General features: G+C 37.5%; 1 protein-coding gene across 1 annotated transcript in view; it reads left to right on the top strand.

The window, feature by feature from the left end:
* LOC119518036 (ATP-binding cassette sub-family A member 3-like) overlaps nt 1–20,214 on the top strand; it is a 204,228-nt gene that overhangs the window by 182,721 nt on the left and 1,293 nt on the right. The window contains exons 24-28 of the mRNA XM_037815141.1: nt 5,159–5,284; nt 5,513–5,707; nt 11,666–11,853; nt 12,470–12,640; nt 13,047–13,237. Coding sequence (XP_037671069.1) covers nt 5,159–5,284; nt 5,513–5,707; nt 11,666–11,853; nt 12,470–12,640; nt 13,047–13,237 — 871 coding nt within the window. The remainder of the gene's footprint in view (nt 1–5,158; nt 5,285–5,512; nt 5,708–11,665; nt 11,854–12,469; nt 12,641–13,046; nt 13,238–20,214) is intronic.

Below are 20,214 nucleotides of genomic sequence, written 5' to 3'. Positions count from 1 at the left end.
GTTCAAGTTTTCTGCCTGGTTGTTCGATTAATTATTGAAGTCTCCAGCTATTATTGTTGAATTGTCTTTTCTTCCCTTCATTCTGTCATTTTTACTTCAGGTAGTTTGGGGATTTGTTGTTAGGGACATTAAAAAAAATGTCCATCTTGGTTTGCCAGGCTGCCATGACAAATACCACACAAGTAGTTGGCTTAAACAGTGAGTATTTATTTATTGGCACCAGTTAGACTATGCTTTCTCCAAGAAGTCTGTGCCATTCTGGTGCTGGCTGTTGCAATCCTTGGGGTTCCTTGGTTTGCATCTCTGCCTCCCATCGCATGGTAATCTCTCTCTCTCTCTCTCCTTGAGTCTGCTCTTCCAGTTTCCACTGACTTCTGACTTCTGGCTCCTCCTTTAGCTTTCTCTGACTTACGGCTTCCAGTTTCTTTTCTTTAAAAGGCTTCCAATAATATAGAATTAGTGTTGCCATCTAGTGTGATTTCCTTGGTCAATACTGCTTTGCTCCCACCCATGTCCTTTGTTCTATTATTGGCAAGTATATTACATTTCTATGTGTTATAGGCCCAACAATAAAATTATATACAAATAGTTTTATATAATTATATTGTCAGTTAATAAAGGAGAATAAATATGAATTTATACCATTTTTTATACTTATATAATTATCTTTACTAGTGCTCTTTGTTTTTCTGCATGGATTCAAATTATGCCTAGTGTCACTTGCTTCATCCTGAACAAATTCCTTTACTATTTCCTATAAGGTAGGTCTGTTAACAAAAACAATGCCTGTTTTTGCTTATCGTGGAATGTCTTTATCTTGTGTTCACTTTTTAGATACAGTTTTGCTGGATATAGGATCCTCGGATCTCAGATGAATATGTTACCCCACTGCCTTCTGACCTCCATTGTTTCCAATAAGAAGTCAGCCATTAACCTTACTGTGGTTCTCTTATAATTGACAAGTGTTTTTTTTTCCCTTGCTGCTTTCAAGATTTTCTCCTTCTCTCAGGTTTTCAGCATTTTCACTATGATAAGCCTGCATTTGGGACTCTTTGTATTTATCTTATTTGGTGTTCATTGATCTTCTTGGATGTGCCAGTTGATAGTTTTCATCAAATTTGGGTAATTTTCAGCCCTTATTTCTTTGAAAATTTTTCTGCTCCTTTTTCTCTCTCTTCATCTGGCATTTCCATTATGCATATTTTAGTGTACTTAATAGTTTTCCACATTTTTCTGAGGCTCTTCATTTTTCAGCATTCTCTTTTTTTCTCTGTTCTTTGAATTGCATACACTCTTTCTATCTATCTTTAAGTTTGCTAATTTTTTCTTTGACCAGTTCAACCCTACTATTGAGCCCCTGTAATGAAATTTCAATTCAGTTATTGTACTTTTAAACTATGTAATTTCCATTTGGTTCCTTTTTTATGGTTTTTATCTCCTATTGATATCTATATATCATATCATATAGATATGATAACAATATCTATTTGAGAGATATTGTTATCATACCTTCCTCTGTTACATGAAGCATTGCTTCCTTTAGTTATTTGAACATATCTGTAATGGCTACTTTGAATTCCTTGTTAAGTCTAATATCTGGTTGTTCTCACATTCAGTTTCTCTTGTCTGCTTTATTCCTGGGTACAGGTCACACTTGCCTGTTTCTTTGCATATCTCATAATTTTTTTGTTGAAATCTGGATCTTTTCAGTAATATATATTAGTAAATGTGTGTTACTGTCTCTCTGGAGACTTGCTGTTTGCCTTTTTATCTGTTTATCTGTTTATTGACTAACCAGACTGTTTTAATGAATTCTATTTCCCTTGCAATGTGAAGCCTCTGAGGTTACTCCTCAGAGGGTGCAGCCCTGGACATGGGTGCAGTCACTCTGGAGTGACAGTAGTTTTTGCAGAGCTCTCTTTAACCGTGTCTTTCCCTAACCACACCCAGCTGTTAAACTGTACTAATCCCTTGTTTGTTTTACTATTGTTTTCAACAATGCCCTAGGGCATAAATTGCTCCACTGGCAAATAAATGCAAGATCTATTGCAGAGATAGTTTGAGGTCAGTGGTTGAGGTTTATTCTCATGCTGGGAGGTCTCCTCTTAGTTCTCTCTTTTACTGGTTCTCTTTAGTAAACTAGCAAGACTATGGTTTAGCTTAATACTCTAATGAAGCTACCAGTCTCCTCTTAATTGCTTATTTCCACCAAAAATCCCCATTGTTTTTTTTTCATTTTTTAAAATTGAGATTGTTCACACACCATACAATTGTCCAAAGATCCAAAGTGTACAATCAATTGCCCCCAGTACCATTATACAGCTGTGCATCCATCACCACAATTAATTTTTTTCAATTTTTAGAACATTTTCATTACTCCAGAAAAGAAATAAAGACAAAAAAAGGAAACTCAAATCTTCCCATACCCCTAACCAGCCCCCCTCCATTATTGACTCCTAGTATTGGTACACTACATTTGTTACTGTTGATGAAAGAATGTTAAAATACTACTAAGTAGTATGTAGTTTGTAATAGGTATATATATTTTTCTCTATATGCCCCTGAATTATTAACTTCTAGTTAGTTAATAGAATAGTGTCATACATTTGTTCTGGTTCTTGAGAGAAATTTCTAATATTTGTACAGTTAAATCATGGACATTACCCACCACAAGAGTCATTGTTTTATACATTTCCATCTTTTAACCTCCAGCTTTCCTTCTGGTGACAGACATGACTCTGAGCTTCCCCTTTCCGCCACATTCACACACCATTCAGCACTGTTAGTTATTCTCACAATGTGCTACCATCATCTCTGTCCATTTCCAAACATTTAAGTTCAACCTACCTGAACATTCTGCTCATAATATGCAACCATCCCCATTCTTTAGCCTTGTTCTATATCCTGGTAACTTGTATTTCATGTCTATGAGTTTGCATATTATAATTAGTTCATATCAGTGAGACCCTGCAATATTTGTCCTCATGTGTCTGACTTATTTCACTCAATATAGTGCCCTCAAGATTTTTTCATCAACCCATTTTTTTTAAGATGGCTTTGTTCACACACCATACATTCTGTCCTAAGTAAACAATCGATGGTTCCCTGTATAGTCACGTATTTATGTATTTACCACCATCACATTTCTTCCACAAAGAAGGAGGAAGAGTCAAAGAAGGTAGAGAGGCAAAAGAAGAAGAAAGAGAAAAAGCATGACAGCTAGAAAGCAACAAAAGGAAAGATAGCATTAAAATAAAGTAGAATAAAGAGTCAGACAACATCACCAATGCCAAGAGTCCCATACAGCTCCCATATGTCCCCCTCTTATATGCATTTAGCTTTGTTATATTGCCTTTGTTACATTAAAGGAAGCATTATACAATGTTTCTGTTAATTATAGTCTCTAGTTTGCATTGATTGTATTTTCCCCCAATACCTCCCTTTTTTTAACACCTTGCAAGGTTGACATTAATTTGTTCTCCCTCATGAAAAAACATATTTGTACATTTTATCACAATTGCTGAGCCCTCTAGGTTTCACTGAGTTATACAGTCCAAGTCTATCTTTCCTCCCATTGTTTTTTTAGAGCTTCTTTAGGCTTGAGCTTCCTCACCCATTGTTTCAAATAAAGTCCTTTCCTCTGGGAAGAGAGTAGGAGCTCTATGTTTCACAAAGTGACTTCCCCTGGGAAAAAAATCTCTGACTCATGGCTCTGGAAGTGGGAGTGGGGACATGCTTTAGGAGCTGGGTGCTTAGAAGAGGGAATATCCTCCGGTCTTCTTGGCTTACCTTTCCTGGTGTGGAGCCTCTGCCCTAAGAATGAGTTAGGGTGAGGGCAATCAGGTCTATAGTGTAGGACACCATGCCCAACGTTAGAGCTTCCACCCCCTAGTAGGGGATAAGTGGAAAAGTGAAGGATCCCCAGAACTTAACCTCTGGAACTAGTAGCTGGAGGGTGGGAAGAGTAATGCTGACATTCTTCCCCTTCTGGGAAGATATCATAGCCCTACAATGGAAGCTAGGGGAAGTAGATGTGTTCTTGGCTGCACCACCTGGAGTGGAGTTCCATCACACTGGACTGAGAGGCAGGGAGAGAGGGTGTGAGTTGCAGTCCAAATGCCAAGGGCTTTCACTGTTCTGAGTTTTAGCAGAGCTTCTAGAATAAATGTTTCTTCATTTTCTGTATGCCCATAGGACTATTTTCAGAGACTTTAAATGGTTATTATTAAAAATAACTTTCACTGGTTTTGCTGGGGCATGAGTCCATGGATCTCCTCATATTGCCATTCTGGAAGTCTCCAAATTCTTCTATCTAAAGCCTTACTGGCTTTCCTCTCTTGCTCATAAAAGGAAGAGTTAATATTTCTTTACTCTTTGGCACGCTGAACATATTCTGATTGTAACAAATTATGACTGATTTAATAAAGTATCTCTATGTGGCTTCAATTTTTCATGAGGTTTCCAATTCTGGCAAAACAGACTATATAATCTTAATTTCTTGAACTGTGGAAAGCAAAGATCAATATGTTCTGAAGTGATTGGACCAAAAAGCTTAAAAATACTCTAACTTTCTCTTCTAATACATTGAGATCAGTTTCCTGAAGCCACTTGCTCTACTCAAGATGACTAAAGAACATTCACATTTCTATATTTATCTTGAAAATATAAGTCATAGAGTCCAATGAGTTACTTTGGGAAAGTCTGGTGAAGCCTTACCTATTTCCCTAGCTCCCCTTCCCTTTTAATCTTGTCAAAAATTATGATTACAAATGCAGGACTGTGTTTTTGAGAGCTCCCCTACCCTACTTTTTAAGGATCTAGATCATGAAAACCATTTCCCTGAATGCTTTAACTCCTGTCTTCTAAAGATTTGAAGTACACATCATGTGTTAATTCATACTCTATATATTAGTGGAATGCCCTTTCCCTCTCCTCTGCTCCCACCCTCAATCTTCTGGTGAACTATTCATTCTTCAAACCTCTGTCAAGTTTGTATCTGAGAGCTAAGGTGATATTCACGAAGTCCCATGGAAATGGCTTAAATATTCTGTTTTGATATCTTTGAGATTATCTCCCAATTTAGCTTTCCTCAGTCCACCCAGTTTAGTCAGATGTCTAAAGACCATCCCCCTCTATGGTTCTTATCTTTAAAATAAAGGATATAGTGTCCAAGGAATTATCTGGAGAATCTGAAGATCAAGATGTAGAAAAGGAAAGGAAGAGAATCCTGGAGCAGCCTCATGAGTTTCTGAATGTTCCAGTGCTTGTTAAGGAACTCAAAAAGGTAACATCATTAAAAGCCCAACATTATGCTGGCCTTGTCCCCACTTATGAATATGTTATTGGTGTCAAGGGGTCTCCATGGTTCTTAAAGATCTACGTGTGTTCCCCCAGTAGAATAGAAGAGCTCTTGTAGGGAAACTGTCCCAGGTAGTGGCCCATAGGGGTCTGAGGTGAGTGTATTTGATCTATATGTAGTCTTAACTATATTGTGTTTTCTGGATTTTTTCAGATATATTTTAAGCGTCCAGCCATCCTGGCTGTGAAAAATATCTCCTTTGCAGTCCAAAAGGAGGAGTGCTTTGGATTGCTTGGATTTAATGGAGCTGGGAAAACCTCAACCTTCCAAATGTTGACTGGAGAAAAGACTGTTACCTCTGGGGATGTATTCATTGATGGCTTTAGCATCATCAAAAACATCCGCAAGGTTAGACTCTATTACTAAGATGTGAGAAGCATGATGACTTGGGGGTCCAGGTAATATTGTCAAAGGGGCTCTACCAAAACTTCTCCCACCAGCAATGGATGACAGTTTCTATCATTGGACATCATTCTGTGTTGTCAGTCTTCCAGATTTTCTCATCTTAGAAATTGTGTTGGCTTTTCAGTGGTTTTCATTTTCTTTTACCTGATGAATGAGGTTGAATTTATTATCAAACATTTGTTGGAAATGAGGATATCCTATTTAGTAACATGGCTGTTCAACTATTTTGCCCCTTTTTCTATTGAGTTATTTGGTTTTTTTGTAATTTTCTTGTAGAATTATTTTTCTTTTGATGAAAAGAAGTTTATAATTTCAATGGTCTGTAATCTCTATGATCATTTTTTTGTGTATCCTGTTTAAGAATTCCTCACCTACCCTAAATTCAAATTAAAACTTAAATTTCCTTTGTTACCATCTGCAAATTTTTTGGCTTAGCTTTAACATTTAGATCTACAATCCATCTGTAAACTGTGGTGTGATATAAAGATCAAAAATCATTCTTTTTTCAACATATGGATAGCAAATTAACTTAGGATCTTTTGTTGAAATGCTCTCTCTCCTTGACCCATGAATTTTGCAGTATCAATTTTATCAAATATCAAGTGTGAAATAAATGTGGGTCAGTTTCTGGACTCTGTTATCTTCCATGGATATATTTTTCCATCCTTGCACCAGTACCACACTTTCTTAATTAATGTAGCTTTATAATAAATCAAAATATGAAATATTAAAAACTTCATTCTTCAATATCATCTTGGTTATTCTTGTCCCTTTAAAATTATAGATGAATTTAAGAATCAATTTGTCTTTATAAAAAAAGCTGCAATTTTGAATGGGATTCCAGAAATACTGACATCATATCTATAATGTATTTGGCTCTTATTGAATGTCCCAAAATAATACTTTTATAATTTTGTAAGAATTTTTCACTAATAAAAGAATTCAGTTAGCTCTCCATATATAAGATCAAGAAACCATAACTATTAAGTGCAATTTATTGCTGTTTATTTTACATTTTAATATTGTTGTAAATGGAATTTTTAATTTTATTTTTAATTACTTATTGATGGTCAAAAAATGCAATTAAATATTGAATTTGCAGTCAACAACCTTGATAAATTCTCTAAATTCTATTAGTTTATCTATAAATTAAATTGCCATAAAAAGGTTTATTTTCCTTTCAAATACTTGTAATTCCCTCCCCGCCCCACCCCCACTCCCCCAGATTTATTGCATTGTCTAGTCAGCATTGAATAGAAATGGCAATGTCAGACATCTTTCCCCTTTTCTATCAGAGGGAAAATTTTTCATTCAGATTTTATTTTTCTGACAACGCCTTTATTTCACTCTTATTCTTGAAAGATATTTTCACTTTTCTTAGACCATAAGGTTTGCATTTATTTTATTTTTACATATTGGAGGTGTTGTTTAGCTATCGTCTATCTTCCATCACTGCTTTTGAAAAGTCAGATGTCAGTCTGACACTCCTATATAGATACTTTCTTTTTCCTATGGCTGCTTTGTAAATTTTCTCTTTGTTTTTCACAAGTTTCAACAGGAAGTACTTAAGTATGGATCTATTAAAAAATCTATCCTGCTTAGGATTTCTTTAGATTCCTGAATTTATCAGTTTATATCCTTAATTGGTTCTGGATAATTTTCATCTATTATTTTCTTGTGCTCCTTTATTTCAGTCCATTTGAACTCCAATTTGACATGCATTAGTCTATCAGTCCTTATCTTTCAGTATCACTTTCATAGTGATTTGTGCTGCATTCTACATTTCTTACGATCTATCTCCAAGCTAAGTATTATTTACTCCCTTGTGACTAATCTGCTGTTAAATGCATTCATGGAATTTTTAACACATCACTATTTTTTATTTTTAGATGATATAAACTTCTAGGTGACAATTTATACTTTCCTCATTCATAAGATATTTTCAAGCCTTCAAAATTTATTTAAACATATTAAGCATAATTATTTTCTCATCTGGACTGCTAATCTTAATATATGAAGTGTATTAGTTAGGGTTCTCCTTGGAAACAGAATCAATGAGAGATGTCTCTTATTATCAAATTGTAAAAGTGACTCACGCAACTGCAGGAGCGCACGAGTCCAAATTCTGCAGAGCCGTCAACAAGCTGTCAACTCCAAGGAAGACGTCCAACGAACTCCTCGGGAAACGAACCGACAACTTGGACGAACTCCTCAGGAAACGAACCGGCAACTTTGAAGAACTCCTCAGGAAACGAACCGACAACTTTGACGAACTCCTCAGGAAACGAACTGGCAACTTCGACGAGCTCCCCAGGAAAAGCTTCACTGAGCAGCTGAAGAAGAAGTGAAGGTTCTCTAACCGTCCGGCTTATAAGCCTCCAACTGATCACCCGGACCAAATCCAGCCAATTGCATTCTCTCACTGTGGAAGCACACCCCTTGATGAGTCATCAGTCAGCTGCTGTCAATTGACTGATGATCCAACAAACCAACCAGCCTCAAATAGCCTCACAGGAATCGTCAGGCCAGTGCCCGCTTGACCAGACAGCTAGGCCACCTAGCCAAGTTGACACATGAACCCAACCATCACAGTCCACCCCTTGTCAACTTGGCAGTCATACACATCACCTAAAACCATACCTCCAAAATGAACGTTACAGCTTATGACATATGATAAGGGGATAAGACAGAGAAGAAAGCAAAAATATTTTCTTCACAGACAAATACCAACATAATCATCACAAAACGAGGAGGAAATATTCATATCATCATAGTCCTCGTTTCTGTAACTGGTCACGTGGCCGTAGTTCATATTTATCACAACCTTCTTCCACTACCCATTCCATGTTCCCTTTACCCTCAGCAAGCACTTCAGCTGGCCGTGGTTCTTTGCCTGGTGGGGTGACCCAAACCTTCATTCCTGAAGTTTCTTGGCCATTGGTAGTCCTGCCTGGATTGGGTTGTTGCAGTTTTCCATTGACTTGAATCACGGGGCATGGTAGTACTAAGAGACGCCCCAGGGGATCTCCTGTATGCCAGGAAAACTCTTCTTTACTTCCATTGTGTAGTTGCAGTGCTATTTCCCCTTGATAGTCAGGATCAATCACCCCAGCCAGTACAGTAATCCCCTTACTTGCCTGTTGATTCAGAGGCATAAGAAGCCCAAAGTGGCCAGGTGGCAGCCTTAACTTCCAGTTCAATGGGATTATTGTTGTGTTTCCTGGTGGAAGCACTCCTCCTTTTGGAACCAAGACCTGTAGACCAGCAGAGCTTAAACTTGCAGGGACAGGAAGCAAAAATTTCCCTAGTGGATCACTAGGAGTGATAGTGAGTGGTGCTACTCCTGTTTCCACCCCTTGATTCCTGGACCCATGAATCCTGGCTATGGGAGAAACAGCACCATAGAGTGGACGCTGATTCAGAGCATACACAGCCTCCTGGAGAACACTGCCCCAGCCCTGCAAGGTATTGCCACCTAGTTGGCGCCGTAATTGAGTCTTCAATAGGCCATTCCACCATTCTATCAACCCAGCTGCTTCTGGATGATGGGGAACATGGTAAGACCACAGAATTCCATGAGCATGTGCCCATCCCCTCACTTCATTTGCTGTGAAGTGGGTTCCTTGGTCAGAAGCAATGCTGTGTGGAATACCATGACGGTGGATGAGGCATTCTGTAAGTCCACGTATTGTAGTTTTGGCAGAAGCATGTCGTGCAGGGAAGGCAAACCCATATCCGGAGTATGTGTCTATTCCAGTAAGAACAAATCGCTGCCCTTTTCATGATGGAAGTGGTCCGATGTAATCAACCTGCCACCAGGTAGCAGGCTGATCACCCCAAGGAATGGCGCCATATCGGGGACTGAGTGTGGGTCTCTGCTGCTGGCAGATTGGACACTCAGCAGTGGCTGTGGCCAGGTCGGCCTTGGTGAGTGGAAGTCCATGTTGCTGAGCCCATGCATAACCTCCGTCCCTACCACCATGACCACTTTGTTCATGAGCCCATTGGGCAATTACAGGAGTTGCTGGGGAAAGAGGCTGATTGGTATCCACCAAACGGGTCATTTTATCCACTTGGTTATTAAAACCTTCTTCTGCTGAAGTCACCCTCTGGTGAGCATTCACATGGGACACAAATATCTTCATGTTGTTTGCCCACTCAGAAAGGTCTATCCACATACCCCTTCCCCAGACTTCTTTGTCACCGATCTTCCAATCATGTTCCTTCCAAGTCCCTGACCATCCAGCCAAACCATCAGCAACAGCCCAGGAATCAGTATACAGACGCACCTCTGGCCAGTTCTCCTTCCAAGCAAAGTGAACAACCAGGTGCACCACTTGAAGTTCTGCCCACTGGGAGGATTTCCCCTCACCACTGTCCTTCAGGGATATCCCAGAAAGGGGCTGCAGTGCTGCAGCTGTCCACTTTCGGGTGGTACCTGCATATCGTGCAGAACCATCTGTAAACCAGGCCCGAGTCTTCTCTTCCTCAGTCAACTGACTGTAAGGAACTCCCCAAGATGCCATAGCTGTGGGCTGGGAAAGAGAAGGTAAGGTGGAAGGAGTGGGGGCCATGAGCATTTGGGCCACTTCCTCATGTAACTTACTTGTACCTTCAGGACCTGCTCAAGCTCTATCTCATATATACCATTTCCATTTTATGATGGAGTGCTGCTGTACACACCCAACTTTATGACTTGGTGGGTCAGATAACACCCAGCTCATGATAGGTAACTCAGGTCTCATGGTAACTTGGTACCCAGCTGTGGGAGATAATTTTGATGAGATGTTCCCATGGAGGCGTGGCCCCACCCATTCGGGGTGGGCCTTGATCGGTGGAGCTACATAAATGAGCTGACTCAGGGGGAAAAAGAGAGTGCAGCTGGGAGTGATGTTTTGAAGAGAAGCAAGCTTGCTAAAAAGTCACGTCCTGGGAGAAAGCCGTTTTGAGGCCGGAGCTTTGGAGCAGATGCCAGCTGCCTTCCTAGCTAACAGAGGTTTTCCAGAGACCACTGGCCATCCTCCGGTGAGGGTACCCGATTGCTGAGGTGTTACTTTGGATGCTTTGTGGCCTTAAGACTGTAACTGTATAGACAAATAAACCCCCTTTTTATAAAAGCCAATCCATCCCTGGTGTTTTGCATTCTGCAGCATTAGCAAACTAGAACATGAAGTCATTACAAATTTGTTCTTGTGAGTATTGATTTTACTGGCATTATTCATGGTATCTTGTTTCCTTGTTTACATGATTGTATTTGAATGCAGGTAATATTCCTTCAAAAATTATTTGTGAAAATCATTTGATATCTAGCATAAAGAGTGCATTTGAATTTACTTCTGCCAAAAGTCTAGGGATAAATTAATAACTAAATTAAATTTAAAATAAATTTGATTCTCAGCTTTTTCCCTGACTATGAGATCTGTGTGCACCTGAATACAAATTCACAGAAGGGGTTGGCTAATTGCCACAACAACATTCCTTATAGTCTCCCAAGAGTGGGTGGGAAAACACTTTATTTCTGGATCAGCCTCCCCGTAAAACAAGGCCTACACATGGTTGTGCAGATTGTTCAACACAAAAACATCCATAGTGGCTGTGCCGTTTATCATTCCTGACTAATGAGGGGAGCATCTCATAAAGATGCCCGCAAGTTGAATGGACTCTGGAATTTTATATCTAACTTCTTCAACCCAAGAGCATCAACACTGAATTAGAGAACCTATTATTCTAATTCAGTCCAGTAATCTCCAATGACCAAAATGTGTGCAGTTAGAAGAGAAAACATTCTTGGCAGGACTCTTAGAGACCTGGCCCAGAGGACTTCAGGTCTTCCCTCTTATCCATGCATGCTCAGTGGGATAGATTACTTGGGTCCTTACCTAAGGCAATTCTCACAAGCAGGAGAGGTCAAGAATTGGATATTGTCCTCAAACTGACGCCCTGCTGGAGTATCTGACTGGTCGGGAAATAATGATCATGTATGCCAGAATATGGGGCATCTCTGAGCCCCAGATTCACCTGTATGTGAACAACTGGTTGCACTCGCTACATCTGGAGCCCCATGCTGACAAGTTTATCTACACCTACAGGTGAGGCATTATGCTGCTGCTCTTTTCGTTGAGGCTGCTAATGTTGAGGTGCCTTCCTATGTTCCTGAAGTTTGAAATGAATGCCCACAGCTCCACCTAAACCCCCTCTGTTGTGCAGTTACCTGACTGTGAAATTATCTAATGCCCTGGCAGTTTTCAGATGCCAGTACCAAAGCCTATCAGTGTAGTTCCACATCTCCCCTTGTAAACATGAAACTCAAAATCCTAGTTCTTTTGAACCTCAAAATGGAACATCCTTGTCCTGGTCTCCCAAGTAAGGAGGAATGTGAGGCCCTTTGAATTATGGTGGTGTTTATGTACTTGGAAAAACCATGGCACCCTCAGAAGTAAATAAAGGCCACTGATAATGCTGCTAAAATCAGTTACATAATCCAAAGTCACTCCTCTACCTTTCAAATAGAAATGAATTGATATGTACACCTGCACCTGGGCCTGCCAGCTTGTTAAAGTCAGACCTAAGCAGGTTGTGGGTGTCCCAGTTAATTGTTTGCTTATGCTGTCATTTTGATGTTTGTGCTAATTCTTTCCCATGAATAACTGATTTAGATAGCCTCCTCTTCTCCCACTTACTCTCTCTTCTCTCTTGACCATAAAGTGGAGGAAACAAACGTAGGCTGAGCACTGCTATTGCACTAATGGGAAAGCCCTCAGTCATCATCCTGGATGAGCCATCAACTGGCATGGACCCAGTAGCCCGGCACCTGCTCTGGAACATAGTGACATGGACACGTGAAACTGGCAAAGCCATCATCCTAACCTCCCACAGGTGTGGCTCAGTGGAAGGCTTGCTTGAGGTTTGGCAGGAGTTGTAGTGTCTTGAAAAGGGAATTATTTCTGGCTGGGAATATTGGACATTGATCCTGCCTGCGTATGTGCGCTCCTCATTAATCTAATAATGGAACAGCCAATAATCCTCATTGAGCTGCATAATCAAAAATGAGGAGAGGAACAAGGAGAAGGGTGGGAAGTTCAGGACATGTTCCTTTTGAGGATTAAGTCCTTTTTTACTTTGCATTTGAAAAATTTACACTTCCCAACTGTGAGCTTTATTATTAGCAAATGCTAAGTCCCATTGCAAAGAGAATCACAAAATTGGGCTCTGTTTGAATTATAAAATGTCATCCAAAGAAGAACATTTTAGCATTACATTATTCTGGTATCTTGTTTTCTAGTATGGAGGAATGTGAAGCCCTTTGTACCAGGCTGGCCATCATGGTGAAGGGCAAGTTCCTGTGCTTGGGCAGCGCACAGCACCTCAAGAACAAGTTTGGCCATTATTACATCTTGAAGGCAAAGGTCAAGACTGATAATGATGAGGATCATTTAGAAGATTTTAAAAATTTCATTGCAACGACCTTCCCAGGTAAATTAGGTTGGGCAAACTTTGTTAGATATATGTCAAATCACATTTGTTTTTTTTCAGTATCCATATTGTATGCCTCTTATAACTATTTCTTGTGAGATATTGATATTTATTTACCTTTCTTACTGAATTCCTTTAGGAATTTTTTGTTCTTATGAATTTATTTCTGGTTATGCTCATAAATTTTTACAAAAACAATGTTTCTCACCAAGCTCTTCTAGGCAGGCAGTTCTGTATTTTTGGTCTACATATGAATTATGTAACTGACTTATATTTTTTAGCACAATCTCAATCATTTTCACATATTATCCATGCAAAGTTTTAAGTTTCTTTTCCTTGCACTAAGCATGTAACTCCAGTCTTTTGCTATCTCAGCCAGGATATAGTTTTGAAATGCAAGCAAGAACCACTAAGCTTCGTTCTCTCTGGCAAGGCTAGATCTGCCTAAATGGTACAGTACCACAAACAGCAATTATTTATTTTTGTTCCCTACCTGTCTTTTCTAAACATAAATCAGGGGCATGGAAATGCTTTGAATAATTTTGGATTTGCATGTTAGTTTCCATTTTTTAGGCTGAGCAAAATATCACAGAAGTTCCCATTGTGCGTCAGGCTGAGAAGTTGGAAGCTTATCTTCTGGTCAATGGAAAATAGCATAATTGATTACACAGTAGGAATGGAGCACAGAAGAAAGATAAAAAATGGATAGTGGAGCATATGTGGAGGAGCAGATTGAGGGAAAGAAAATTACTTTATATTTGGTCAGATTGATTATGATGTACCTATGACAAATGCAGATTGATAGGCCCATTAAGTAGAATATTTACTTATGAATTCATTTCATGAATATTTTTAGGTACTTATTGTATCAAGGTTTTATTTGATATGGTGCCTAAATCAACACAAAGAGAAGCTGTGACCAGAAAGACCTATTTATTGTAAGCTATCCTAACAAATTTAGCTACCCAAAGAATGAACTCTACTTAAAGAATGGTTACCCAGTCCTTCCTCATATTATTCTTAAGTAAATATCTATGTAAATTTGACAGATTGAGAAAGAACTGACATGAGACCTATACATGAATATTAATTTTAAAAAAGAAGAAAGCAAGCAAAGGTCAACTGGAATATACACTTCAAAAGGGGGCTTACCACAGTAATCAGGGAATATTTAGGTTACATGATTCTACGTAATCTCAAGGAAATTTATGTGACCATGTATTCTTTTCTAAAAATGCACAAATAAGATTATTCTGCTTCTGCAAATAGAAGATTTTATACTCTGAAAAGCACTTATGGTAAAATAAAACTGGAATGGTATAAGATTAAAGCAAAATTATTTTGATGCATTAATTGTCTCAGAAACAAAAGTGAGAACCTTATTTAAAATTTAAAGAGAATAAAAGAAATGAAAACAAAAGAAAATGAGTTTCAGTTGAGACATGAGAGTGAGCAGTAAGAAAATGTGAATTGATTTCCTGTATTGGGATCAGAGATGAAGCTCTGGACCATCTGCAGCATTGGGTAACTCAAGCTAAGACTCCCACATAAAGGCAGAACCCTAAAGGTTGTCAAAATTGGATGGTTGGTATCATCTTCTCTCCAATGAGAAATAATACAGAGCCTCTCAAGAGGAAAACACCCCTGATTTAGGCCTGGAATTGAGAGAGAACCACAGGAGTTAAATATAAAGTACTAAAAGAGGTTCTACACTGAGACATCATATTACTTCTGTTTCTTAGAAAACTCTTAGGACTGATCCCTAGAGTTGTAATGCTAAGAAACTTATTCTGCCTACCCCACCACCTGCATAACAAACTTCTTCCGAATGTATAAAAAAATTCAACTCACTTAAAGATGACAACTACAAAGATTGTGGTTGAACTTAACAGAAAAATATTTTAAGTAAGTGAGGATAGGAGAAAAACCTAATAGACAAGAAAGAACATAGATATAAAAAATCACAAGGCAAATGAAAACTACTACCTAACATTTCAATATGAACTTAAAAATTTAAGAAGGGTATAGATATCATGAAAAAAAAATCCTAAATCACAATTGGGATAGCTAAAAAATTAGATGAGTAGAAACAGAGGTATATGAAAACACAGCTGACGGAGCATTGGAGATTATTTTTAGAAGAAGAAAACATTTCGGAAATACTTAAATAGAAAGAGTAAACACAAAACATAGAAATTACGAGAAAGGAACTAGATATTGGAAATGAGTTAATAGAAAAATATCAAACAAATATAGATAAGCATCCAAGAGAAAGTGAGAGAGAAGCAAGGCAATGACAATCCAACACAATCGTGAAAGTAACCTCCCAAGAAGAAAATCAAAGCAGTAGAGTAGAACAAATTTTAAAAACTCTAATTTAAGAAAATTTTTTGACAGTGATGTCACATAAAATGCTGGAGTAAGAAAATTTAGGGGTCATTCCCTCCATTGTAACAACATCAAACTGAAAAAATAATATCATGGTCAACCATCTTGTACGCTGGAACCTGTATGGACACTTATAGCAACTATGGGAGCCCTTGATGCAGAGAGAGGCTGATGAAATTTGGTAAGAGAGTGGCATGCAGAAACCAGTAAACATCCTCCATTCCTCAGCCCCACCATAGCTGTAGGGTGTGGGGATGGCTGTTCACTTTCCCACAGAGGCTGGCTGGTGCCCAAGTGGTCAATAGGGCTTTGTGCTCCAGAAGTTTTGTTTTGTGCATTTTGTTTGGTCTAGTGATTCCCTAAGAGACTGGAATGGATTCCTGTCTTTGTTTCTCAACCCTCCAACTCCAGTGACTTCCCTAATACTGGCTATTGGAATATTTAAAGAGATCTATACCCATTTTGGAGTGAGGTGATCCAGACATTTAAGGAAATGACCCCAGATAGAACAGAACAGAAACTGAATGAGCACCCACAACAAAATATAGCTTGAAGAAATCACTAAACAAACATTTGACGGAAGCCCTCAATTAACAAAAATCAGCAATCCCTGAGAGGAAGAGAATCTAATTCCTAGAGTTATCATATTATGATGCTCAGAAAGTCCAGTTCTCAACCAAGGATTAAAAGGAATACAAAGAAACAGGAAAGTATGACCAATTCACAGGAAAAAAAGTAATTGGACAGAAAACATCTCTAAAGAAGTCCAGACATTGGAATTTACTATTCAGAGATGTTAAATCTACTGTCTTAAACATGCTCAATGAGCTAAAGGAAGCCATGAGAAAATAATTAAAGGAAATCAAGATAACAATGTATGAATAAATAGAGAATGTCAATAAAAAGTTAATAATTATAAAAGGAACCATGAGGAAATTCAGGAGATAAAAAGTACCAATTCTAAAATTTGTACTGAACTGGAGGGGTTTGGGGGGGGGCAGAAAAATAATCAGCGAACTTGGAGATAAGACAATAGATATTATCCAATCTGAGGAGCAGAAGGGAAAAAAGAATGAAGAAAAATAAACAAAGCCTGAGAGACATATGAGACACCATAAAGCATACCTACCAAAGCAGCATGTAAATCACAGAAGGGGGGGGGGGGGGCAGAAAAATATTTGAATAAATAATTGCCAAAACTTCCCAAATTATATAAAAGACATGAATCTATACACTCAAGAATCTCAATAAACTCCAAGTAGGACAAACATAAAGAGATCATGCCAAGACACAACATAGTCAAATTGGTGAAAAACAAAGATAAAGAATCTATAAGCAGCACAAGACATGTGGCTCATCATGTACAAGAATCCTCAATAAGATTAACAGCTAATATCAAATCAGAAACTATGGAGGCCAGCTGGCAATGTGGCAACATATGTAAAGTGCTAGAAAAAAAATAATCAACCAAGAATTCTCTATCCAGCAATTATCCTTCAAAAATGAGGGAGAAATTAAGACATTTCAGATAAACAAAAGCTGAGGGAGTTTGTTACAAGTAGCTGTCCCTGCAAGAAATTCTAAAGGGAGTCCTTCATGCTGGAAAGAAAGGACAGACAGTAACTCAATGCCAGAAAAAACAACCATTGATAAGGTAACAAAAGGTAAAGCTGAAAGCTAGTATTATTACACTTATGATGTGCTACCCTATTTTTTTTTCTTTTTTCCTGATATGATATAAAAAGTAAATACATATAAAAATATAAATCTATATTAAAAGGTACACAGTATATGAAGATGTAATCTCTGACAATAACATAAACAGGGAAGGATGGAAATGAATGGAACCAGAGGGGTAATATACTCTTGCAGCTAAGTTGGTATTATCCAAACAAGTTTGTTATAAATTTAAGATGTTAACTGTACTCTCCAAATTAACCACTAAGAAAATAACTTTTAAAATACACAGAAAAGGAAAGAAAATGGGAATCAAAATGATACATAAAGAAAAATAAATAAATACAAAAAAGTCATACTTACGGGATTCAGCAAAAGCAGTGCTAAGAGTAAAATGTATAGTTGTAAAGGACTATATTAATAAAGAAGAAATATCTCAAAATAATAAATTATATTGACACCTTGAGAATCTAGGAAAAGAGGAGCAAGCTAACCCAAAAGCTGGCAGAAGGAAAGATGTAATAAAGAATGAAGCAGTGTCAAAGGGCTTTACAGGAAGGTAAAAAAGGCAGCCTACTCTATGGGAGACAATATTTGGAAACCACATTTCCAATAAGGTTTAATATCCAGAATATATAAAGAGATTCTACAACCCAACAACAAAAGGACAATCTAATTTAAAATGGGCCAAAGACATGGATAGACATTTTTCCAAAGAAGAAATACAAATGACTCAAAGGCATATGAAAAGATGCTCAACTTCACTAGCTATTAGGGAAATGCAAATCAAAACCACAATGAGATACCAACTCACATCTACTACTAGAATGGCCTTTATCAAAAAAATAGAAAACTACAAGTGCTGGATAGGATGTGGAAAAATAGATACATTTATTCCCTGTTGATGGGAATGTAGAATGGTGCAGCTGCTCTGGAAGGCAGTTTGGTGGTTCCTCAGGAAGCTAAGAATAGAATTGCTATACGATCCAGCAATATATACTCAGAACTGAAAGCAGGGACATGAACAGACATTTGCACTTTGATGTTTATAGCAGCATTATTGATTGCCAATAGATGCAAACAGCCCAAATGTCCATCAACAGATGAGTGGATAAACAAACTGTGGTATATACATATGCTGGAATATTATGTAGTTGTAAGACAGAATAAAGTCATGATGCATGCAATGAGGTGAATGAACCTTGAGGACATTATGTTGAGTGAAAAAAAAACAGAAATAATGGGACAAATACTGTATGGTCTCACCAAATGAATTATTATGAGCAAACTCTGAGAGTTAAATTTGAGAACACAGGTTATCAGGAGATAGAAAGAGAGTAGAGATTGGGCATTTGATGCTTAAGGAGTACAGAATGTTTAACAAGATTGGTGAAAGGTTCAGAAATGAATAGCAAAATACTGTGTGATGGTGGCCCAATATTTTAAGTATAATGAACAAAGCTGAGTGTGAACATGGTTGAAAGAGGAAGGCTCAGAGCATGTATTTCACCAGAAGGAAAGATACAGGATAAAACTGGGACAGTATAACTTTACAAAACCTAGAGGAGATAATGATGGTGGTTAATTATACAAATATAAGAAAGTTTTTACATGAACGAGAACAAATATATGTCACTATTACAAGGTGTTAAAAATGGGATGGTATATGGAAAAAATAGAATTAATGCAAACTAATGTCTATAGTTATCAGTAACATTGTAATATTCTTTCATTAATTGTAACAAACACAATATACCAAAGCTAAATGTCAATAAGAGGGTGATATATGGAAAGGACCTGGGATTTCTTTTTTCTTTTCTTCTTTCTTTTTTGGAAGAAGTAGAAATATTCTCTTTTAGATTGTGGTGGTGAATGCATAACTATGTGATTATGTCAGGAGCCATTTCCCAAGATCATCGATACCAAGGAATATTCTAACATAATTATTATGTTTTAATAATAAAGGGGGAGGACCCTTCGGATATCCAGATAAAAAGACAAGTCACTTACAAGAAAAAGAAAGTTAGATTGACCTCAGACTTTGAGACAAGAACATTTTATGCTAGGAGTAAATGTTAAATATTTAAGATACTCAATAAAATAAAAATGCAACCCAAGGATTTTACAACCAGTTGAAATGATCTTCAAAAATAAAGGTCATGAATAGTTATGAACAAATAAGAACTCAGGAAATATTGTTTTCCATAACTCATCCTGAAAAATATACAAACCAAAATTTCAGATCAACTAAGAAATGATTGGATAAACTTCTGCATAAAAACTATTGGTGAGCATTGAACATATTTAGCTCAAGAACTAGGCCTAAATGAAGGGGATCCAGGTAACAGAGTATCACATAATTGATACATGCTTTTAAAATGTATATAAAATACAGTTTTCACAAATGAGTGGAAGATGGCAGAGAATATATGGAAATTAGATCATGAGCACTGTATGCTATTTAGATATTACCAGAGAATAAAAAGGTAGTACTTTAAATTAGATGCTGGGGAAGGCAACTAAGAGGCTACCAGCATATTCAGTACTGGTCTTAACAGGGAATCAAAAGACAGTATCCTAAAAAGAAGGGACCATGGACATTAGTATAAAAGTATTGGAATGAAATTAACCATCAGAACAAAAATATAAAACTTCCATTATCAAAAATAAAACCTTAAGTGAAAATAGAGAGAACCAACACATAGTGGAAATACATGTATATATGTATATATACATACACATATAAACAGTATAAAACTACCAAATATATTGGCACATACAATAATGTAAATATGCTTAACTCTCCCCCATTAAATGAAAAAAAATTCTGATTGACTAACAAGTAAAATCCAACTCTCTACTGTACATAAAAAAAAGACAATCAGAGAGATTAAAAATAAGTGAAAGGGCTT

This window comes from Choloepus didactylus, chromosome 21 (genome assembly GCF_015220235.1).
Source record: "Choloepus didactylus isolate mChoDid1 chromosome 21, mChoDid1.pri, whole genome shotgun sequence".
NCBI classification, from domain to species: Eukaryota; Metazoa; Chordata; class Mammalia; order Pilosa; family Megalonychidae; genus Choloepus; species Choloepus didactylus.
The sequence above is the reverse complement of the archived record's forward strand: the minus strand, read 5'-3'. Positions and strand labels throughout refer to the sequence as shown.